This window comes from Nipponia nippon, unplaced genomic scaffold (genome assembly GCF_047370975.1).
Source record: "Nipponia nippon isolate SJK-2023a ecotype South Korea unplaced genomic scaffold, ASM4737097v1 scaffold_3, whole genome shotgun sequence".
Classification (NCBI taxonomy): Eukaryota; Metazoa; Chordata; class Aves; order Pelecaniformes; family Threskiornithidae; genus Nipponia; species Nipponia nippon.
Genome location: NW_028262347.1, coordinates 124,190,685 through 124,215,109, shown reverse-complemented (window position 1 = coordinate 124,215,109; position 24,425 = coordinate 124,190,685). Strand labels below are relative to the sequence as shown.

Sequence of the window (24,425 nt, the reverse complement as noted above, 5' to 3'; positions counted from 1 at the left end):
CTGAAGGTCAACAATTTTAAAAGTAACTCTCAGAAAGAAGAGTTTTCATACACTCCGAGACAGGATCCCCTGGAGAGCGGTGGTGTTTGCTTTTTCTTCCCAGTTTTGTTCAGTCAGTCATGAACGAGTACTTACCTCGCTGCTGTTACTGACCATTACTGTATTTAACAAGGCATTGACAAAAATATACAACCATATTGGGGTCACTAAAAAAGAAAATATAATGCAAAACTATTTTTTTGCATCATTTGCTATGACCATTGGTAAATACCAGCATTTTAATGGTAACCAGTATAAGTCTTGGGGAGACCTAACGAGGAAGAATAATTTTTTTCATTATTTGCACAAAATAAAATTTCTGCATTTGTTGGAACCACATTAAAAAAAATATTGCCATCAAGTAAAAAGCTACTGGCATCAACTGAAAAGGCAGATTCTGATACCGTCGCAGACATACCAGCATCAAGGTGGTTCCCATGGAAAAGGACCTGTGTTTGCTAAGTCAGACTTCCAGAGGGAAATTGTGTCCCACAGCAGCACAAAAGCAGGCGTCAGGGGCCAGGACCTTGTCCCTACCCTGCTCTCTGTCCTGCAGGGAAGGAGCTATAAGGAACTACTGCAACTGGTGTGACAGTAATGAATACCCCTATCATATATTCCGCTACTAATGCTGCAAGCACTGAAACAAACACTTTCCAATTAATGTGTCAAACGAAACTGTCTTCAGGCATGAGACCCTTAAAAATGCCGGGTTTTTTAGTGCAGGATGACTATATCCAGCTAAAACACAAAGTATTTTACGTAAATAAAAAGTGAAATAATTGAATATGGCTTCGCAAAATATCCACATTAGGCTAGTGACCAAACCATCTAGTTTTCATTTTAAGGCTGTAGCGTCTATGGTACTGTTAATTAAGCAGTGTCACAGGCTCAAAGGTACAGACCGGGTGACAGGTGAACAGCACAAGCAAGGCAGCGAGAGCTTGCACTGTGCCAAAACACCTGACTTTATTCTGAGAACACAGTGAAGATAAATGTAACTCAGTTCCTTAATGCAAGCATGTAAATGACACCTTATTTGTTGATCATAAGGAGTGATTTGTAAAGTTCAAGTACCCAAATATGCAAATTGGCACAATGCTTTACATGCAAAAGAGCAACCTATCTAAGCTAGCTGCCACGGAGCAGACCTGAGCCTGCTGTGTATCTTGTTCTCATGCACACCTTTTTCCTACGCTGGAAAAATGCACTGCGCAAAGACAACAGGGCATCACAAAGCACTTGGGCAGCAAAAGCAATAGTTTGGTGACAGAAATTTAGAAAAATGCCAGCTTGCTACAAAAATAAAGAACCCGGCTGGGCTTTTCGAAGTGCTTTAGAGGCCTGGTGCTTGAGTTGCATCAATTTGAAATGGAGATTGTGCTGTGACACAGTGCTTGCCCAGCTGCTGGCAGTTAGAAGCATCCATGAGAAAGCCGGTTACGTTATTGTACATATTTACAGACAGGCAAAGAAAAAAATAAATAACAGCCCATGTTTGCAAGTGGGAAAAGAACAATTTTTTTTGGTTTATAAGTATCTTTTCATAGACCAATTACACCAGTTCCACCCACATGGGTCATTTGTCTTCTTCCATTTAAGGTTGTTTAAAGTAATCAACAGGATCTCCATGCATCAGTTAACTTACTTCATTATGTTCAGCAATCAGGATTTGGCCTTAAATTGCTCTCCATAAGCTCCTCCAGTCAATTTTCCTACATTGCCTCAAGTGACTGCAAGGAACCTCATTAATAAATGGACACGATTAGATCACATAACCAAAAGTAACCAAAGATAAGAGAGAATATAAATAGCGTACTAAGTAAAGTTTGTTTTCTTCCAATTGTGCTAGTTTATTAAAAGATATAGAAATATAGCACTTGGAATTCTCCTGCACGTCTCGAGGGCAGACAATGCGATAGCAGGCAGAGCCCAGCACTCAGGGCTAGCCTGCGCCCGGCATGACTTCTGATGCCAGCCCATGAAAGTGAGTCAATAACGAGCAGGCGAATAGCCTGTCCCCTTGACTTACACATCGCCTCTTCGCATTATGGCGCACTCCAGCCAGCACCAATTGCTGCTTAATTAAGTGAATGACTTAGCATCCTTCCTGACATGCCGTGGCGTCTTGCGCAACAATAATTTTGCCATGTTTTGAATGTGAAAATGAATGTAAAACTGAGAAATATGAAATGAAGTGGCATTTCGCAGGATGCACTTTGCCAGGCGTCACTGAGCGGCAGAAAATATGCTTGTGACTGTGATGCTCCCACCATCCAGGAAGCTAACAAGATTCACATTGCCAGCAGGAAGGAATAATTTGCAGACCTGGCTGAAACTAAAAAGCAAAAAGACCAGCAGTCAAACACAGCCCTTGTCATAACATGGGGAAACCAAAAGGCATGCCTGTCCAAGAAGCCAGGTTCTTTCAGCCAAAATATGTAGAAGTGTAGCAAAAGCCCTTGCGACTTCAAACCGAGAACATGTGCTCTCTCTGACACATTTCCAGATAGCAGGGAATGTTACCGCAACTGCCGTGCAGTGGCTTCAAGAAAATCATTAACAGAAACAGTGGGATTCAGTTCAAAACTAAGACAGCTAAATTTATAGCCTGAAAGGAGATGTCTGTATGTGAACTGTATGTCTAACCTGCCACCGCAGTCAGCTGAGTTCTGTCTGGTATGTCTGATGTATCGATGGGTTTTCCAAACCCGTGCAGAGATGTGCCGTTCGGAGACACCCCGTGGCTGTGCGTTGCAGACCGTGCTGAGAAAGACCCATCAAACACCACAGATGGGCATGAGCGGGAAGACTCTGGCTTGGAAAAGAAGCTCCACCAGGGGGGCTCCTACCAAAATATTTCACAACTTCAGGTCTTTGTTTACTGTAAAAATATTCTAAAACAACATTGCAGAGGATTATTGATGAAAGCGTCAGCAAAGAAGAGCAAATACTACTAAAGGGCAATGATTTTTCCCCCAATGGTCACTTTTACTTGTACATATTCTCCCTTTCCCCCTGTATTTTGAATCAAGTTGAGATCCATTTGTTCTTTTCATTTACTTTATAATTTTTGCTTGAAAACAAAGTAAACAAAACCCCACAACATGTATAACCATCATCTACTTGCTAGTGTACTTTTTATTTTTAAAAAAGGAAAAAAAGTGGTTGGGGGACTGAAATCACTCTAGAACGAAGCTCACTCCTGTATTTACATCTCTCTGTTTAACAATGAATCTACACGCGCATCGTTGTAGACCTTTGGCTCATCCAAGTGTCATGCTACTAATTTATTATTTATGCGGTGGCTGCTAATGAAGACACAGAGCCAACCGCAGTGGCCTGGGCTCCTCGCGGAGCTCCCAGCTCCAGCATTTGGCTGTGGTTTTGAAATGCCAGCGATGCTATGGTCCCCAAATTGAGATACGGTGGGCTAAAAGAGACAGGAGGCACAAACCACAAAAATCAATGAGGGTGCTTTCTGGGAAGAAAAATCTATTAGTGCACATAGCTGCTGTGAGGTGCTCAAGGGTTGCCATAGAGATTCACTGGATTCATTCGACCGACCATAAGAAGCGAACACAAAATACTCTTACCGCTAATATGCTGAACGTCTGATCCAAAGCCCATTGAAGATGCTCAGTAGCTTTCTGTTGACTTCAATGAGTTGTGGATGATGTCTCGAGAGCAGCACTTGATAGCTCATTTCTTATCGCATTGAGTCCTTTTATGTCCCCTGAAAGTTTCAGACTGAAGCCTTTGAGAAGATAGGTCTCAGTTGATCAAGCTTTTAAGACATGCTTAATTTTAAGCATAATCAACCCAATGACTTCAAATCCAGTAGGGTATTAGAAGAAAAAGTCTTTCTATCACCACAAAGGCAGAAAAATTCCCCCTGGTTCTAAAACCGAATACTGGAGTGAAGTCTGTGGTACAGCTGTACCATTTTTTTCAGTCAACAAGCTATGTTCTCCGTTTGGTCACTCTCGCTAACCATCACTCAGCTTGTTTTCTTAAAAAAATGTAATGCCATACTGTTTCACTATTAAAAATAAATTTCAATATAGTGAAACATTCTGTCAGACTAATAAAAAGCATATCTTTGACATTTTTTTATCATTTTCCAAACTCTTTAAATGTTTAAGCAGACAGCTCATCAATGACATATTGCATAAACGCTTCACTGTTAGAAGTAATTTTTCATGATGAATCTTTAAAGTGCCAGAATATCTGATAAGTTAAATTTTGATTTTCTTTATATGACAAATCCTTAATAGTTGTCTTAGAGTCTTTCTGCACTATGATTTTTATCTGTATTTTATTACGGTAATAATAACATCTAATATACTGTCTCATATCTGTCTTGTTCTTTCTTAAGGTCAAAATTATATCCAGAGCTAAAAGCAGCAAGAGACTTCTTCCTTTCTTCCTTTCAGTATTTTAAGGCAATAGGCATCTACAGGCAAACAATAACAAATTAGGAAATCTTAATGTGATTTTTATATATATATATATATATATATATATATACACACTTTAATACATGCTTGGTAATCAGAAAACCAAGTATTGGTATGCCATTACAACAACTAATTTTCAGTCTCACAAGTAAATTAGATGCTATTACATCAGGCTATTTAATTGCCTTTCTTGCCAGTAATCTGTGAAGAAGAAAAAAAAAAGGTTAATTCTTCCCCCTGTCTTCAGGCAGATTTCACTCCTTCATATTGTATTGCATTTGTTCTTTTCATTTTCACCTAGTGGTGAACCTTAGCTGCCTCCTTCAAAGGCACAGATCATTTTTAGGGAGCAGAGGAGCAGCAGGCAAGGTGCAATAAGGTGCACGGCCCTTTGCAAGGTGCCCGTCCCGGGGAGAGGATGGGGATGCAGCACATGCTCCTGCAGCCGCAGGGCAGCGGCAGCCCGGCCCCAGGGCTCAGGACAGGCTGGCTCCTAAAAACAGTGACTGCTGTGCTTGAAGATGGCTTTCACAGCCCAAATACAGGGACCCAGTAGTGGATACGTATATCCAACGCCTCTAAAGGTAGATACAAGTTAGAGCAAAGTAGGGTATGAAATCCCTATGAATTCAGGGATTCTGCATGTCCTTTAAATGCATTTTAAAGTGTTTTACCAAAGGTTGCATGATCAAAAAAGAAGAAAAGACATAGTATTACTAGCTCAAGACTGAAGAAACTCTAGCAGCTGCATTTTGAAAGTGCAGGTGACAAGGCTACCTCTTACTCAGCCTTGTTGGGGAACGAGCATTTCTCCCAGCCCCAGGATACTGAGCCGGCTGCAGAGACCACCCTTCTCTGTCCCAACATCTCCAAAATACACCCCAAATCCATCAGTCATGACACTGCCTATGTGAAATGGCTTGCTGAAGATAGCTTCTTATTTTTCAGATGGAGAAATTGAGTAGAAATGAAGTGACTTATCTAAGGTCACAGACTGAATTACTATCAAAGGCTGAGACTGGTTGAGGCATTCCCGGCTTCCCAACATGCTCCTCAATCCCTAGGCAAAGCATGACTCTTCCCACCCTCTAAACTTGTTTATCCCTTCTCTTTCTCTTAGGTTAGCCAAGAAAAATAGTAAAGAAAGTCAACAAAATATCTTTTCACAGAGTGATGAGCCCCTGTTCTCCAGAAAGGAATATAATTCATTGCAGCACATTAATTATGCTGTAGGCTAGCATTCCTATAGTCGTTCCTATTGTCCTCTGTGCACTGAAAAAAGACATCTAATGTCACGTTTCCAGTTTCTGTCAGCATAAAAATTAATGTGCTCAGCAATGGCACCCTTAGATCCTTACTTTCTGACAGAGATCGCTAAGGTTACTCTCTGTTCTTTCCAAAATAAAGCCACCTTTAAAGTTCAGAACAGAGCTTAGCATTTCATGTCAAAGGCAGCATAAGCGCCGTGAGTTTTCAGTAGGTGGTGATGGCAAGATCAGGCCACCGGTGACAGAACTACTTCTCTAAGTCAGCTGGATAATCTACATTTTCCAGGCTTGCTTGGTGTGATTTAGGTGAGTACAAGACTTATGGCTCTTGGTGGCCTCCTCGTACCATCTTTTTTGTATATGCATATCCCTCAAGGTGGAGTGGCTTGTCAGGGAATGACTAAATCATAAATAATTGGCTTTTTCCTGTAGCCAAGAAGCTATTTTTCTTGCAGCCCATACTTTCAAAAAAGGTGATGAAGGTCTGCGCAAGCAGGATACCAGCTCGCCAGCCCTTCTGAACATACCCCGCTCAAAGGCAATTGTCAAATCACTAAACGAGTCGGTCATGTACCTGCACAATAAATGAAATGGAAGAGGCTGATTTTCAGAGCTACGCATATAGCTCTGTTGGCTTACAGACAACCTTGTTTATCATGGGTTACCAAGGCAGAAATGTATTTGATTATGTAGAGAAATGTTAACTCAAAGAGATGTGAAAGCCCAAGACAAAGATAAATCTGGGCTTGTTTTGGTTTTTTTCTTCCCTGAAAAATAGGTTGGGTGGTGATACGAGCTGTAAGGAGCGGGCCAGAGCCGCTCCAGTAGCTGCACTGCGACAAAACACCTCGCTGAACAGAGACATGCACAGATGCAACATACACACGTTACGCCTGCACAAGGGCATAATTAAATCCATGTTACTTTTGTTCCTGAAGTACTGTTGGGTGCCTGCACTCAGGACCTGTGTTTAGCAGCTCAATACCTCTTGGCAGCGCTTACCCGCATGCTCAGCAGTCACAGCTCAGCGGTCACAAGCCAGGAGTCTTTCCTAGCCCTTCAGTTTTATGTGGCCAAAATGCAGCTTCTTGGGCAGCTCTGGAGAGAGCTGGAGAGTGTTTGAGTTGGAATTTTGCAGGACATTTGCAGGACATCTGTCATGGCTGGAATCAGAGCAGCCAACAATGACACGGGGCGAATGCCCTGCTGCAGTGAAACTCCTGCGTGCCACTGCGTTTGCTGGCCTGGGCTTCTCCCACCCAGACATTACACAAGTCAGAGTGCATGAGACTAATAATTACCTAGCATTTCCTTATACCTTTTTAAAGGTCTTTAGGTGTCACTTGACTGAGAGCTGCAAGAGCTAAGCAACCTAGACACTGACCGTACCCAAAAGGAGTATAAGTGTTGAAGCAGCTTTAAAAAATACGATGCTTTAAACATTTCATCATGGACAGACAGAGACAGGAGTGTGTTTGATCTCCTCGAATCAGCCAGAAATTAGCTAGCTGCAGTCCAAAAACTCAGTATCACATTAGCACAGCTCCATGCCCCGGTCACTTTTCTCCGTGGGCTCAGGGGTGCAAGACGCAGGAATGGGCATCATGGAAGGGATAATGCCAGCTGGCCTTATTCTAGGTTTAATGATGATCTCCTGGGTTATGATATTCAGTAGGGAAATATTAGAAAGCATCCATATACTGATTTATTATTATCTTAGCTTTGAATTCAAAATGCATTGCACGGACGCTTTGCAACATTTTCAAGCCAACGTCACAGCTTGTTACACTGCATTTGGAGGAAACAGCCACAAGGTGAAATTCACATATGTACCTCAGCAGATGACCTTTTCTACACACCACATTTACATATTTTCAGACCACCTGACTTTTTTTTTTTAACAGGAAATTAAAAAAAAAAACAAACATTGTTAATTGCTGCATCACAACTGTAGCAGATGAGCAGAAACCGCATCTGGCACTTTTCATCAGATGCGTGTTGCCTACATAAGTCAATTAATTGAGGCCAAGGGAGCTGCACTGATACCCTGCCTTAGAGTGATGTCCCAGGCCTCTTCTGGAAATGAGATGACACATCTCGAGAGATTATTTCCTGCTAAAGTAATTTTAAATAACTATATTAAAAAGAAACTAGAAGTTACAAGTAGGGCCTGATTCTGCCTTTCACCAGTGGCCCTTCGTATCTTTGGAAATCTGAAATTAAATGTACTTTAAATCTGTATTAATATTGCCAGAGCAGTTGTCTTCAGGTAAGTGCGATTCGGGACAGGAAAGTACAGGCATGCCTTGCCTTGCCTTGCTGGTGGGTTTGCTTCTACGGCAGCGAGGAGGGATGTCAGGAATAATACCGGCAGTCCTCCCGACAGGCTGCATGCACGCATCTATTCAAAGCACAGGGCTATTTTTGTATTAATCAACAGCAAGCTGATTAAATCTGTAGCTTTACAAAGAAGGGGAATTAACCAAATGAAAACATTCATTTCAATACAAAACTTTATGATACTGTAACCTTGGAAACAAAGCCCTTTCTGAGCAATTCCATCTGCTCCACTTGGCTTGTGCTCTTTGAAATAAACATCTGTTTACATGATGAAGACATGGGTACATTTGTCTCTGTTGGTTTTATCATAGAAAAGCATTAAAATGAATTTAAGCACAAAGTTAAACATCAGATGCTAAAATCGAGAGTGTGGTTTTGAACATTTGTTTATGACTTTGCTCTTCGAAAGGAAGTTTTTTTAATTCCTGATCCAACACCATTGCGAAAGGACCTTTTATTGAAAGGCATCTCCAGGTAAGGCTTTAAAAAAGCCAGCTCTTCATTCCTGCCCACCTTGGCTAAGCAGTTATTCAGCAGGACGAGGCAGTAATCAGATTTTCCATACAGCTGGCAATTCAAATAAAAAGGATTGCTGCTCTGAAGAGAAAAATAAAAAAAGAAAAAAAGAGAGAGATAAGAAAAGGTAAAATTATGGATTTGTGTATTTGCCGGGACTTGTACAGTATAAAAAGCAAAGCAGAAACACAAAACCAACTTACGCTTACAATGACAAGGATGAACTATTATTTGCTAAGGATTCGTCATATTCAAAATCAGATTTTTTCATAGCTTTCTAGAAAACTTAACTGTGGTATTTCTGGTATAAAATACTGATACTGTTACAATTATGTTTATGGTATGAAATAAGTTGTTTTCCGTGATGTTGACCAGTTGTGACGTGTAACACAATTTCCCTAGAGTAGCATGCATGTTTACTGCTGTAAAATGAGATTTTTTCAGTTAACAATGAAACAGCGTCTTGTTATCACTGGTGTGAAGTCATGTAGTTTAAATGACAGATAAGAGAAAATGAAAATACCTGCAAAGCAGAAATTTGGGAGAGGAAGCTTTCTGGTAGTTATGACTAGGTATGGTAGTAGTTATGCTAAGTTTAATAATGACAAAATAGTAATGGGAATTTTAAAAAGTGGATTAAAATCCATATGGGTTTATGTACACATTCCTTTTCCTTGCACTTTACAGTATCAAAATGTAAACTACATAAAAAAGTTTCACAAATTTAAATTGCATTTAAATTAACATTGAATTTAAAAGGAAACATTTCCTGGCATGTCTATAGTTGTTCTGTGCATCTTTTGTCGTACCATGATTTACCAGCTTGCTGATTATCTGCCTAAAAGAAACACTCTGCCATCATTTCTAATGCTGGCTGTATTGCATTCTTGCTTGGGAAATGGTTGCATGCAGAGCCACGGCGTTAACACCTGCCGTCACTGGAATTGATGGTAAAATTGCCATTACCTTCACTACGATTAGTTTTAATTCAGCATGCTATTACTTTTATTAATAATGTTTAGTACTTAACAATTTTTCTGCTCTGTGTGTATAAAAGGTAGATTAATGATTCTTTCTGCAAGCAAGAGCACGCACCGAGCCTGAGGCGGCGGAGCGGGCACGCAGCTCGCTAACCACACAGCTTGCTTTTCCCCCTGACTGGGGTTTTTTCCCCAGACTGAAGTTTCTCCCTAACGAGAAGAAATACTTTCTGCAAGAAACACAGACACAGAGAAATTCCCCTTTGAATTTTTAGCTGCTATCTTGCAACCTATCCAGAGACTTATACTACTGAACAAATGACTGTTATCTTGACCTGCAAGTTATTCATTGAAATAATTCAACTCATTTTACTTATTATATCATAGCCATAAACAGATCCGCTAAGAAATGTGGATAGTCAGATCAAGCTGTGTCTAAACTATCCGTGATCAGAAATGGAAGATGATTCAGCATTTACAGAAGTAAAACACACAGAGGAACGGGGCAATGAATAGATTAAGGCTAATGGGAACTTCACATCAATAAAATAAACAGCTGCACGAGTAGCTACCATTTCTGCTAGCGACAGATCACCTTAATGAAAACATAATGATGCAAAACACATCAGAGGAAACAAAGAAATCTGAACCATGGCTCCAGGAGCTGATTTTACAGCAATAAAGAAACAGGGAGTCTAAAGAAGACTTTGTCCAAAGCAGAAAAATTGAATATCATTAGAAATAAAATAGCTCATTCCACACTGGCAAAGTCTTAAATGGTGTATGCATAGTTTGACCAGCAATCTGTCATGGTAACCTGGTCAGGATCAGAAACTGAAAGATATTAGCATTATCTAAGTAACTTGTTCACTTAGGTTTTATAGGCCGTTCTACCTTCTTTCATAGTTCAATCAAATTTGTATTACTGATTCTATGCAAGAATTTTCCATAACTTTATATAAGAATTTCTCCTTTACCTACACACTAACAGTGACAAATAAATTTACCGGTTTATAAACCAGCTAGCAATAAGTGAAATTAATACATATATCTTATTGTACCTATTTGATATAGACAAGGAATTTAGATGAAATGGAGAGGAGATGATTGATGTTTTTCTCTTTTCCATACAATATTTCAACTTCAGCAAAAGCTCCCCACACTCTACATTAAATATGCAGTAGATTTCTCACATTATTATTTTAGAGGCTTGCATACTTTATTAGTAACTAAAGCAAAAAGTAAGCTATACTCCAGGAAAATTAGGTAATAATATTTAACCAATAGCTTTAATACAAGAAACTTCTTTCATTTTATAAAAACCACCAACAGCAAAGGAACAAGCAAACAAAAAAATTAAATAAAATAGCTATTTAAAAGAAATGAAGCATCTGATCTTTAAGTAAGTAGGAAGCATGACTTACCATGGAAGGGACAACTGGGTAACCCAAGCACACAAATGTCATTGAGATCCAAAGAACGAAAACAAAATTTAACCTGCATAGACTTCAAAGAAAAACTGAAATCAGTTAAAATTTAAAACAAAGTCAAGGAAAACTACGTGCACACACGTAGACATACAAACAGTATCTTTTCCCCATATACAAAGTAATCTGCACTGTCTTTACCTGACCATTTCTTACTCAGGAGTGTATATGTATGTACGTGCAGTTACACTACCAAATTCCTCACATATCCTTTCCGTTCTTTCTTAGATGACCATTTTATACCAGAGTTCAGGAGTGAAAATGTCATCAAAGCTGATTTTATTATGACTAATTGGTCCTTGTTTGGCCTTTTCTTCTTGTTAAATGGGAAAATGGCAAGAACACACTTACAGCTGCCATTATGAAACTACCAATTGATTTCATTTAGTGTTCCATTAAAATGTCTCTCAAGTGGGTTTACTGTTAAGTCTGTATCATCATAGCAAATATGGTCAAAGGTCTAAAGATTTCAAAAACACATTTCAAGAATTTTTTACCACTTCCAATATATCATGTTAAGACCTTGTAAAGCCTGGCTGCAAGGGAAAACCAGTAAAAGTGCACTTTAAGTAGAAAGTCCCTCAAAGAATCTTATTATACTCAGAGCAGCTGCAATACATAGAACAATACCTAACAATATATACAGCTTTTTCTTTTTCTTCCCCCTTTTTTTGTTACATGCTTAGTTTTTAATGCACCCAATTTTTAAGTCTTTTTCTTAGAACTTAAGTTCTTTGGACATTAATTTCTTCTCTTGCATGCAGACGATTCTTAGCCTATGCTAAGTTTATTCAATCAAATCTTCTGTAGGATTAATAAATTCTGCTAATCTCCCTCAACGTAGCAAATGTTTAATGTCTAACAGAATCATTTGTTACTGCAACAAATTTAATTGCACAACGTCTAATTTAATTGTGCAACATTTTAGGGGATCCTGTGGTTTATTTATACAGAGTACTGTAAAAGCAGCAAGAGTTCCACAAAGTCCGTGAATGTTAGGCTGCACAAGCAAGGGAATGTTGAAAAACATTAAATTTAATTTCTTTTTCTTAGACCGAAAACGCTAAGAATCTTTTTTTTTGACAGTCACCCAGTGTTAGACATGGACGGCAATGACTCAGCAGCCTCAAACGTTGCATTTCCTTCAGGGGTTACACTGAAAAATCAACGTAAAAGGGCTCCAGAAGGCAACTCTGTGTGAGGCTTCGGGGAGACCTGAGCTGTTATAAATTATGGCAACTTTAACTGGAACATTCAGTCTCCTGATGTAGATCCATTTAATTCCAGAAGGTAGAAAGCAGGAAGGCCTTCAGGTAAGGCCAGAAGAAATACAGTGACATGTAAGAGCCTTTAACACCTTTCATAGAAAAATTCATAACTTGATCTCAGATTGTGGTTGAATATTTTTTCATCATCACTGTACATGCTGGTGCTGATCATGTCAGTGGTTGATATAATTATCTCTCTTAAATTACTTTTAAAAAGTACATGTTTGTAGTTGCTGGTAAAGTACTTCAGGATTCCTCAGGACCAACAGGACTATAGAAATATAAGATGAAATTAGCCTCATTTAAACACCACAGTAAGCAATCCATTTATAAAAACCGACAAGAGAACATTTGACTATTTGCATATTCAGTATGTGTCCTCTTATTCAGAAAGAAAATCCTTTCATTTGAATTGAACATCCCGTTCCGACTCGTACAGGACCTCCAGCTCCAACCGATAAGCGGATTAGCCCATGTTTCTGCTGCAATGAAAAGCACGTCGGGTTGGATTCTGCTTGAGCATAGTTTAGCGTCAGCTTTCATTGTATCTGCATTTAGTTTAACTCCATTTTAATACAAAATTAACCTTCAGACAACATTATTTGTGGCAGACGAGGGACAAGAAAAGCCTTGTGATTAAAGTTCAGGATTTCTAGGTTCAATGTGGAGCTTGTACCTTAGACTCTCCAGGTAACCTTTGGTGCATTATTGACCTAGTTCTTTTAAATCATGAGTTGTTTGAGTCCCTGGTGACCTCCCGTTGTGCCTGGTCAGTACCTCCTATGTTTACCATTATCACATCCCTTTGAAACTGGATTTGGCCACATTCCTACCTCATAAGCTTTGGACATGAGAGGTGCCCAGAGTCTTTCTCTGTAGGCACCTTCAGCATGAGCAGATGGTGAGAGAACAACCAAGCGAGGCCACCAAGCAGCTCCCAGGGGACACCAAGGAGATGGCCATGCGGGCCCGGACAGGAGGAAGCTTTGTGAAGCCTGGAGTAAAGCAGCAGATTACAGAAACTTCAAACAACATAGGAAGACAGCTCTTTTGTGACTTTCTAAGGAAGGACAAAAAAATGATCAAATACACTCGTTAGGGATGTTTCACACAGCAGGTGGGAAAGGGAAAGAGGCTCATATGGCAGCAAATCTCCCAAACGCTTTGCAAAACCAATCGCATCTGGTCTGAACACTAGGAAGAAAATGGTTAACCTGAGGGTTTGCATGTATTTCATTCGTGCTCTTAATATAAATGCTCACAGTAAAATCTTTCTTAGCAAAATTCTTCAGCCTGCTTTCTGTTTCTAATCCTGCCTAAAAGTCACCTGTGACAGACTGTGGTCCTTAGGATCTGACTCTAAGAGGAGACAGGCAAGTAATTTCAGGGTTTTTCCCCCACAAAATCCAAGAGGAGATTCCACCCTTTCAAAGGCTTTGACCAGCTGAGCAACCACAAACGGCTTTCACACGAGGCACCTGCAGATCGCAGTTAGGCGAGTATGAGTTATTGAGGTATCACCAGCCCAGAACTGGGCTCAAAGGGTTTGTCCACCTCTGAGACACACAGAAGTGGTATTATCTGAACAGACTGAAGATTCAAGCTCTTGCATTTGCTTCTCGCTTCTTTGAGTTTATTTTTTCTAGCTGTTCAGGATGCAATTCAACACACCGCAACTGTGATTTGCATGCATAAAGTGTATATGGAGATGTAGATACATTCAAGATATTCCCACTTCGGGTTTGGACGAATCAGGTTTAACAGAACAAGTGGCAATTGACATTTCTGTCTTCTACTCTGTCTGCAGAGCACTCGGTCTGAGGCCTTGCTCCCAGGTAAGGTTCGCTGGCAGGTATCATAGGTCGTATGAATCATTAAGAACCATAATAAAAATTCCCAGCATCCATAAAATTTGCATTTTATGAGAATAAATTAGCAGCAATATCTTCCACTTCCCTGCGAAGCCAACATCGCCTCTTCCCTCCTGCTTGCTCTGTTAAAGGAATAGTGTATTGCACCTCGCTGCTGCTCTCGTTTGATTCCCCACGAAAAACATGAAACACAACACAAAGCTTGCTGATAAGCCTATCGAGCCTTGCAACTTAATAAGGTTAATAGGCCTACAAATTTAAGAATATAATATTTCCCTCCCCCATCACAGTAGTAAATCTAAAGTGTTTAAACCGGCATTATGTGCCTTTGCTAAGGGATCAAAATAATAAAAATCATAGAATCACAGAATCGTCAAGGTTGGAAAAGACCCTTAAGATCATCGAGTCCAGCCGTCAACCTAGCACTGCCAAGTCCATCTATACCATGTCCTCAAGCACCACATCTATCCGTTCTTTGAATACCGCCAGTGATAGAGACTCAACCACCTCCCTGGGCAGCCTGTGCCAATGCTTGACCACCCTCTCGGTGAAGAAGTTTTTCCTAATATCCAACCTAAACCTCCCCTGGCGCAGCTTGAGACCGTTTCCTCTCGTTCTATCACTCGTTACTAGGGAGAAGAGACCGACCCCCACCTTGCTACAGCCTCCTTTCAGGTAGTTGTAGAGAGCAATAAGGTCTCCCCTCAACCTCCTCTTCTCCAGGCTAAACAACCCCAGTTCCCTCAGCCGCTCCTCATAAGACTTGTGCTCTAGACCCTTCACCAGCTTCGTTGCCCTCCTCTGGACACGCTCCAGCAAACGAAAAGAATACACGACAGACTATCTGCGTGGTCCATTGGTATAACCCCAAACATTGTAAAACCATAGCAGGTTAGTGGTCTGGATAAAGGCAGGGTGCTAAATCTCGTTGTTCCCCTCTAGGGTGTTCACAGTGAAACCTCAGCATGGCTTTTTTTTTTGAGACAGCTGCCTGGATATTTTGCTCTGAGCTCAAAGTTTTTCTTGCTGTCAAGAACATTGAGAAACCAAAAAGCCAGGATGGTTTGCTTTGAGATCATAGCAAGGTGCAAAACAGAAATTAATCATACTCACAGCCTATAAATCTGTTTCTGGCTCAGTGATAATAGAAAATCCCAGCAAGGCACAAGAACAGAAGAAAAACAGAAGTCAGAAAGCAGGTTTATTCCTTTGATTGTTATTGCTGTGCTCTCGCTACCAGCAAGGGGACACAACCAAACCCTTCGCTTGCACCACTGCGATCTCATCTACAGCGGCACAAAGGAACCAAAACATTGCTGTAGATGCACACTTGACTATTTCTGTGCATTTCCCTGCCATGATTGTTTCTAACCCACTTCAACTTGGTTATGATCCAGAAAAAGCCTGTCCCTGGCCGACGGGGGTAAGGGGTTGTAAGGCCAAAGGGTGCAGCTGGGGGAAGCACAGCTCTTGCCTCCCCTCCTGCCCTTGGATGTTTGGCCGGGCAGTGACTGACCATCTCCGACTGCTCCATGAGCACGCAGCACTCACGCCTGCGGGCTGGAGCCTGTCCTCTCTGTTATTTACTTTGCTGCTGTGCCGCCAAGGTGTTTGCACAGAAGTGCTCTCGGTGGAGGACGCGATAGTCTCATCAAAGGTCAGGTGCATATTTTCCGAGTCCATCGAGGCTCACGTTGGCTGCTGTGGATAAACAGCTCTGCGTTCCTGTTTCAACTTCAGAAGTTCTCCAGGAGAGACACATTTATTGAATTTCATTTTGCTTACTCACGCTGCCACCCGCAGAGCGAAGTCCTGCGAGTGATACACTGCTCGAGCTCCTTGCAGACGGGGCGCAGCAGCCCTCCCTTAAAAGACGCATGGCTCCTTTTTAAAACCTAATTTTCCATGCAATTCCACTCAGACAGCATTCCCCTCAAAGCCTGTACTAGCAATGGTTAAGGCTCCAGCAACGCACCTTCTGACACACAGGTTTGATCTATGAGGAGAAAAAGAAAATCAAAAAGGCATTAAAGCACGAAGCAGCACTGCCACTCCTGCCTCCCACTCCGTAAGGGCATTTTGGTCGGCTTGCTTTGCCTGGACAGACACTCAGCAGCTAGAAGGTGTGCAGCAAGCAAGAGGTGTTAGACTATGTAAGGAACAGGGTGCAAGATTTGTGGACATACAGACAGCGTGAACCTCGGGGTCAGGGCTGCCTCCCGATTTCATAGCACTTCTGCATCATTGGAGCTGCGCACATCACTGGCACAGCAAAGGGGATAAGGCTGCAGTCTGATCCCCCATGCCAGAAGTTGAAATTAGCTTTAAAATCACATTTTCGATCCTACCTCAGACAGGAATTGTCAGCTGCATCATAGTCACCATCCTCAGGATTTTAAAGTCTAAATCATCATCTATAATTACATATATTCTTTTTCCTGGTTACCATCAACGTACACAGAGACGACGTGGGCAGAGACAGCACGAGTTTCCTTATCTGGGTCTGCCAATCCCACTCCCTGGCGCGGGGCAGAGCGGCCGACTGCGTCAAGTTGTGCAGTGATGTAAAAGCCGAGTCTGTGATACCAGACATCATCCTCTCCCCCAGACCGCAGCGCATGGCACCTCGCAGGCCCTCTGCCAAGTGCACAAATGTCCGCGCGACTTCTGCTGACGCCACCATGGTCCTGCTATATTCTATGGGAAATGACAAGAATAATGCTTTTGGCAAAAGCATATTTAAATATGGCAGAAAATATTTCTGATTTATAGATGCTCTTGCATTTTTGTCAGATTCCTTAGCATGCCTTCAGAAAAAACAATCTGCATGAAGTACAACATGAAAAACAAGCCCTCGTTATTCTCTATGCACCACCACCAAGTGCTAAAGTCATTTGATAATTTATCTGGAGGAAAAAAAAAAAAGCAGAGCAGACAAAACTTGCTCAACCCGTTAAGGGGAGACTCAGCAACTGAAAAGTGGCAGTAATTAACATTTTTGCTGTGCTTATTTGTGCATGCCAACATAATTTATGCATTCAGAAATTTCTCAAATAGATCCTCCAGGAAGTTGCTGCCTAAGAAAAGATGTCAGTGCGGAGCTAAAAAGACACCTGTCAAAGCTGAAACCCAACTTCTGTTCAGAGGCAACAAAGATCTCGATGATCTGAGAAAGTCTGAATAGTTGTTGAAGTAGAAGCAAGAAAGAGAAAAGAGCCTAGATAGACAAGAAAAGGCAAAGCTTTTTGAGGAGAGTGAGGAGAAAAGGAGGTAGGAAAGTCTGATGCGACTTAAGAAGAAGAGAGCAAACTTTAAAGGGATCAAACTTTAAAGGAGTCAAGGAAAGCTAACATAAATAGTATAAATAGTAGGGAACAGGGAGAAAGGGTTGGGTGGCTTTAAAGGGCATAATTTTTATATATGTTATTGCACTGTATCTCAGGGTTCTCCAGTGGATAAGGCTAAGAAAGACAAGGAAAATATATCCAATATTTTTTATTATGCTAAGACGTCAACAGAATATTCTGGCTTAAGCAGGTTTGAATATTTTCATCCCCAGAATCTCAGTACAGAACCATTTTTTCTGCTCTCAAAGTCCTTGAGATGTCATGCCAACAAGCATTTGGGAATGGAAAAAAAGGAGCAATGTATGGCAAAAGTTAGTCACAGTAGCACAGCTAACCCAATGAAACAGTTACGGTTGGGAGGCAAAACGTGGGACACAAACCTGCGGACCTGTAGTAACTGCAAGGTCAGTGAGACACAGAGAATGCCAAGTGCTCATGAGGACACTCACCATCTACGGACTGGACAGAAAGGGGAGAATTGCTCACACCTGAGCAGGTTTTTGTGCAATCTGGAGTGACCTTCAGGATGGAAAACAGGTCAGCCGGATGCAAAACATCTGTCAACGGTCTCGTTTCATCTACAAACAGTCCTGGTCTGATCAGCTGGGAGAGAAGCAAAGTTACCTCTTGCTTGGCACAGAATTGTGAGAAAATATCCAAATCCCAGCTCAGGGGTGGCTCATTTCCTTCTGAACAGGCAACATTTGCGAGGGAGAAATCTCAGCTGTTCCACACATTAGCTCTTGGCATTTCTGGAGAAGGGTAGGATGCCAGTTTAAATTTGTGACATGAGACCTAAAGTACCTTTAAGGAAATAAGTGGCTGCATCTGGAACAGCAGTCATCATTTGTAGGAGGTGAGAGGACACACTTTTTTCCTCCAAAATGCAGAGCATTTTCCATCTGTTCTTCATGCTCTTTTAACTCACTGCTATTTTCTTTCTACTTGTCTGTGTCACTTAAATAAACAAGGATATTGCAGCCTCTTTAAAGGAGCCATCCTTTTCCGCAAAAGCCTTTTGATAGGAAGGGTCTTCTCCATCATGACCTGCTAAACAGAAAACAAATAGGCACTGAACCCTAGAGCAAGCTTCACATTGTGAATATACCCGTGCTTTCAAGTTTGCTGGGAGGAAGATAAAATCAAACTACGAGTCTGCCTTGCTCTACAAGCAGTCGAGACAGAGGTGGTACCCAGGCATCGGGTACCGCTGGGTACCTTTGGTACTCCCTGAGTACCCGATGCTTCACTACCTTGCAAAATGCCAGCCCCGGATCATTACTTGGCGACTATCATTGCTTATAAAGGTCCTCAAGTAAGAGAGAGGTAATATTGCTGTCATACAATTCGGTGCCCAAGCTGACATGCCTTTTATCTGAACATAAGCTACCGAGGAGCCTGATTTCCCCTCGTGTTCTCCTCCTCTTATAAAAGGCTTCATCCAAAAATATCACATGCCAAAAGAAAAGAAGTAGTTTCGGTTTTCTCACTGAAAACCTTTTGCAGCTGACTGCATTTTTCTTGCTCTGTGCGAACATTTCTTCATACCTAATTATGTTTTGTGTGTGGTATAACTCCTCAAGAAGTTATACCTGCCTCCCTTATTCTTCTGTCGCTTGCATTAATATCTAATTTACGAACCTCATCTCTCTGCCTGTCTCCACCTTGTGAATTCCTCTTTTAGCACCAGGGTCTTCAGGTTGTTTTCCAATCTGTACCCCTCCCCACAGCTGCTAACTTTGGAAGTAATCAACTGCTATTTCTTAATCAAGAATACAGACTACTATGAATAAACACAAAACCCAGTATTAGAAAAGCTAATACAACCTCACTCTCCGGGGAATAGGAAAGACCACAGACGCCGAGGATGAGGATTGTTCTCTGTGGACAGAACAGTGGATATTCTCTAGCTACGTAGTACAGAGTTTCATTGCTCCAGTCTCACAGGAAAAGTGTTGCAGACACAGTACATGAAAAGGACCAGCTCTCCATTCAGCTCGACACTATATTGACTGCCAGAAGCAAACATGTAGTCCACAAAAATCCCGGTGACTCTTTTTTCCTTCCAAAGAGCCTGCCTGCTGACAGCTAGTTCTTTCATTTGAGCAGTAAAAGTTCATGCTTTTAAAGCCAATTCCCATCACACAAGTACACTGAAAAAATTACATGATGGACTTCAATATTGCACTTTTCAATAAAGACTGAGCGAGTCCCAGCTGCGAGGAGTGAAGACAGACAGGGTATAACTTTCAAAGGGGTTGAGGGCCTCTTTTTAAAAGCAAGAAGCACTGGGAGCTGAAGGACTTGACTGTGCAGCAGCAAGGAGCACACCTGAGTTAACTGTCCGTGGATGGACTACGTGCATCACTCTTCTGGTCCTCAATGCTGAATAACCATGTGAGTGTGGTGGAACCCAGGCCATCTCAGTGGGGTTTATGGGCATCAGGACTGTGCCCCAGGGACAAGGCAATGCTTCTGCTGGTGCTGCAGTGAGCACCATCTCCACTAGCTCAGGGATCTCTGCACAGGGCTCCGGCACCCGGTGTGGGCCTGCCCTTCGCCATCACTTCATGAGATCTGAGATGCTCCAGACCAGTCCAATAAATTATGAATGAGCAATTAAGAAGGCGAAGCTCACACAGTTCCCAGTCTCTTTACTGCAGCAGGAACAACAAGACCACATTACATATAAGAGATCCCTTGAAACTCAAATAACCCTACAGTTCTCTGCCTTGCCAAATTTCATAATATCAGCGTCATCTAAGCCAACAGGACAGGAGCTAAAAATACTCTGACTCAACTCATTGCAGCCTTCTGATATAAGGGCAGAGTCTCTTAACATGTGCTCTCTGAAAGTGTTGAAGCTTGTGGCCTTGGGGCATGTCTGTACTGCAGGCGTACCAAGCTAGCTCAGATACTGATAACTGCACATCAAAGACGTGACCAAGGGACGCAGCCCAAAGATTTGCCATTTCCCTGGAAGGATTCACAGTTCAGCCCTACTGTGGTTTCTTGGTGTGCATCTCAGAGTCAACATGTGAGTTTTCAGTGCCAAACTACAGACCATGTTCTTAAGCCACATCAAATTGCTTTACAGTCCCTGTAGTTCACAAGCTGTAAGCTGGCTATTTATGTTCCAAATGTCAGAGATGGGAAACTCAGAGCCTGATAACTTTGAATTTCCCAGGGCTATTTTCTAACCTACCACCTCTCCCAAAGCCCCGCTGACACATTTGGGGTGGCGTAGCATAAGTAGGGGCTGGGGATGGATTTTGAAGAAGAGCACACCGTATCTGTGCAGACTTCGTGTTCTCCGCTGTCCTTCTGAGGTCAGTCCCATTTTCCACAAGAATGAGTGCAGTACAAGAACAAAATGTATTTATAACTTTTTTTTCCCTCTGCATAAAGTGATCTTTTGATTCTCCCCTTCCTAATTTTAGCGATGTGAGGTTTTTGTCTCTTGTATCGCTAATATTTCTTTTTAGAAAGAGGTAGTTGCTGGTTCACCTGCCCATCCCTGGACACTGAGCAGCGCGTTTCACTGTGTTCACAGAAGCTGTCATCCATCCATTCAATCTGAGCTGGCAGGTTGTGACCGGGCTACACATCTTTCCAACCTAAGCAGTCAAATACTCCTTATTCTGGACAACACCAGCCCCATGAATGACCTTAACTTCAAGAGGAAATATCCCAAATTCATCCAAACCATACTTGCTTTTTTAACCTCCGCAAAGCACGGCAAGGCACGTTTGCTGACTGCAGGCTCTCTAGCACGAGGCGAAGCTGGCCCGGCAAGCCCTGCACCCTGCTGTGGATGAAGATGTTACAGTTGCCTGGGAAACCGCTCCATGGGATCACTAAAATGTATTCTATATGTTTGTCTTCAGATACAAGATTATCACCTTGTCTACGAGCAGTGTCAGGAGAAAATCCTGACATGGGATAAACTTAGATTGTAACCTGCAGAAATCAATTAACTCTTTTATGGTATTAGCTGAAATTTCACAGAGCTAAACCCAATATAAAATGCCTCATTGTCCAGCATCACCCAAATCTTCCCTGAAAGAGTAAAGGTGGGTTACGGTTAAAGCATCTCATTCTTCAGCAAAGGACACCAGTTTTAAATCCGCTGGTATATTATTAGCAGTTGAAAGAACTGGCTGAGGTGAGACCAAGGATCTCTAATCAAAGGAGATGGGATGATTCAAGGACTGAGAGTATTTATTTAGATTCAGTACTTAGAAATTTGGATTTATTTTTTTTTTTTCTGTTTTAAGTAAGAATACATTCAATACTTACAGAACAAGCGCCGGTAGCCATGAACCAGCCACAGATGGATGGCGCGGTACAGCCCCTGCTTGCACCTTCTCATAGCAATGAGCAATTCAGGACTTGTGCTTAAAGTCAGAGCTTTGCCACAACCCTGTCCCAAGGTTTTCACTGGTACCACCAACATTGCACACAAAACCCCACAGACTTCTTGGTGAAGAAATTCCAGTAAGAGCTGGCAAATGCTAGTTTGAGGGAAAAGAGGTTTAATAGCAAGCAGGAAGGAGTAAGGTTAGATGATGTCCTGGTTTCAGCTGGGATAGAGTTAATTTTCTTCCTAGTATTCCTGACATTTTATGGCAACATAGCAAACCAACAAGCCAAAACAGGACTGTGCTGTGTCTACATATGGTGGGGGTATGAGACTGGTTTTAGAGGAGAAAGACAAATAAACAAGAACAGAATATTGCTCAAAATTTCCTATTTCTGGCAGCAGTTTAAACAAAGAATCCAGTATAATTCCACTGCTTGCTTACCTTCAATCAAAACAAAACACTGTGCTTTAATTTCTCCTGTGGGTGTAGTCAGCTCTTAAGTTAAAAGCCAGGCTTAATATCTTCTGCTCATAATTTAGGTCGCAGGCTGGGAAGCGACATAGGAAATAGAGAGAAATTTCAAGCTTTGCAATAGATGCTAAAACCCCATCCTGTGCTCGAGGCTCCCAGGGCATCCACTGCACACGCTCCTCTGCTCTGAAAGAGCCAAGTCTTGCAGCCAAAAAAGAGAGGCTGAAATCCCTACAGGATTTAAAACCCGGGTTACCAGGCCTTTGCTAGGGTCTGTCTTCAATCTCTGAGGCTGCTCCACTGGCTAAAGTCAGCAAAGAATCTGTTCTGCTCTTAATTGTGAATGCCTGGTACCCTGTGGGCAGCTGAAAAAGCTGCCGAAGAAGGCGAGGTGCGGAGCTCGGAGCTGCACGGCAGCGCCCAGGAGCGCTCCGCTCACCGCTTCGCTCTCGTGCAAGGGTCAAGAAGGAGCAAATGGGAATGTTAAAGGAATCATTGGGATCATGCAGTTCACGTGCCTGGAAAATGGAAGAAAAAAGGTGTTTAAATAGCAGATTGCAATAGTACCAGTCTGGGACCATCTTGGTTTTTTTTTTTCCCCAGTCTTTGGCTAGCATTCCAGTCTTTCACTTAAAAAACACCCACAAAAAACCCCCACTTTTGTCTCTGTTACATAAATTGCAGCGTTATGTTCAGTATTTCAGCTGTGGTACTGTATATCATTAGAATTACATACACTGTTATCATTCATTGCTGTATGACTTTCTACAGTTTATTATGCTCATACTCCTATAAACGTAATTACATTGTACAAGGCTATAAACTCCACATACTGGAGGAGGTAAGTAACTTTCTTCTTGTATTTATTAAATTGTGTTTACACACATTCTTACTAATTTATATTGCACCTTTCTTGTTAAATATAACAGCAAAATATAATTGAGTCTTCCATTCCTAATACTGATTTTTTTTATTGCTAAAATATACATGCATAAAATATTGCACATCAGAAAATAATCTGGAGCCTTAGGCGAACAAAGCAGCGTCGTACGGCAGACCTGTGTTTTTTGCTAGGCCACCACCAGGCCTGTGCAGAGATTGTTCTGTCCGGCTAACAGAGCGTGCTGCTAAAAACACGGTCAGGTCCTTCAAAACTGCACACACAAAAGTAAGCTTCCAGGAAATTGCAAGCAATTGATTCCTAACGGATATTTTAAGTGTAACTGCTTCTGCTTTTTTTAGTATTTCAGCTCTGACTTGATTTGACTGAGGTTTTCACTACACAGTATTTCAGGAGAAAATGTTAGAAATAATTAGTCACATCGGAGGCAAAGATGCCATACTATTTTAGTTTACATCCGATGATACTGGGGAGAACACAGGATTTTATGTGCCTCATTACCAACCAGCCTCTCTGTATGGTTAAAAAGAGAAAAGAAAATTCTGTTTTGCACATTTTCTTCTGCTTTTAGCATTAATTTTTAGTAAGTTGAGTAAGCATAGTGCCAGTCTGACAGACCAGTCAGCAGAGGCTGGTAAAGCAGCTGCTGGACCTTGCTGCCGGCGTGCTCGGCAGTGAACCGAAGGGATGATGTCCAGGGCTTGGGATGGCAATTCTGACACCCGTGCTCCGACAGCTCCTTGGCCTCGCAGCAAGGGCTGCCATTAAGGCTGTCAAATTAGCACTCAGTGAGACGGTGTCTTGTGATGTGGACTTCTTCTGTAGGTGAGAAAACCTATTTCAGGCTGGGCATCAAAGAGCCACTATCGACAGGGGCTGGCGAGCTCTATTGGCCACCTGGAGGGAGGGAATCGATATCCAGCAACCTGTGCCTGGAGACATCCAACCTGCTCTAAAGGCTCATTTTAAAAAGAAATACAGCTTCAAGATACTATAAAAAGTGCCAGTGATGCTGCCTAACCAACTCTTATATCCCATGGTTATTTTTTTTTTCATCCGTTTAGGCACTCCAACCAAACCACCTAGCACCACTGGCCACTGCCAAAGCAGCTG

General features: G+C 41.8%; 1 protein-coding gene across 1 annotated transcript; it reads right to left on the bottom strand.

Annotated features, from left to right (window-relative positions):
* Positions 1 to 8,494: 8,494 nt before the first annotated feature.
* NPS (neuropeptide S) lies at positions 8,495 to 16,912 on the bottom strand. Its single transcript, XM_087766052.1, has 4 exons — positions 16,676 to 16,912; positions 16,205 to 16,225; positions 11,028 to 11,111; positions 8,495 to 8,704 (listed from the first exon to the last, which is right to left on the bottom strand). The coding sequence occupies exons 1-4, from the start codon at positions 16,910 to 16,912 to the stop codon at positions 8,495 to 8,497; spliced, it is 552 nt and encodes a 183-aa protein (XP_087622178.1).
* Positions 16,913 to 24,425: the final 7,513 nt, after the last annotated feature.

Coding starts and splice junctions, on each gene's coding strand:
- NPS (XM_087766052.1), bottom strand. CDS start 16,912: ATGGTGGCGTCAGCAGAAGTCGCGCGGACATTTGTGCACTTGGCAGAG. Junction 16,226..16,675: donor CGTCTCTGTGTACGTTGATG/GTAACCAGGAAA, acceptor TTCTCCTCATAG/ATCAAACCTGTGTGTCAGAA. Junction 11,112..16,204: donor TCAAACCTGTGTGTCAGAAG/GTGCGTTGCTGG, acceptor GTTTTTCTTTGA/AGTCTATGCAGGTTAAATTT.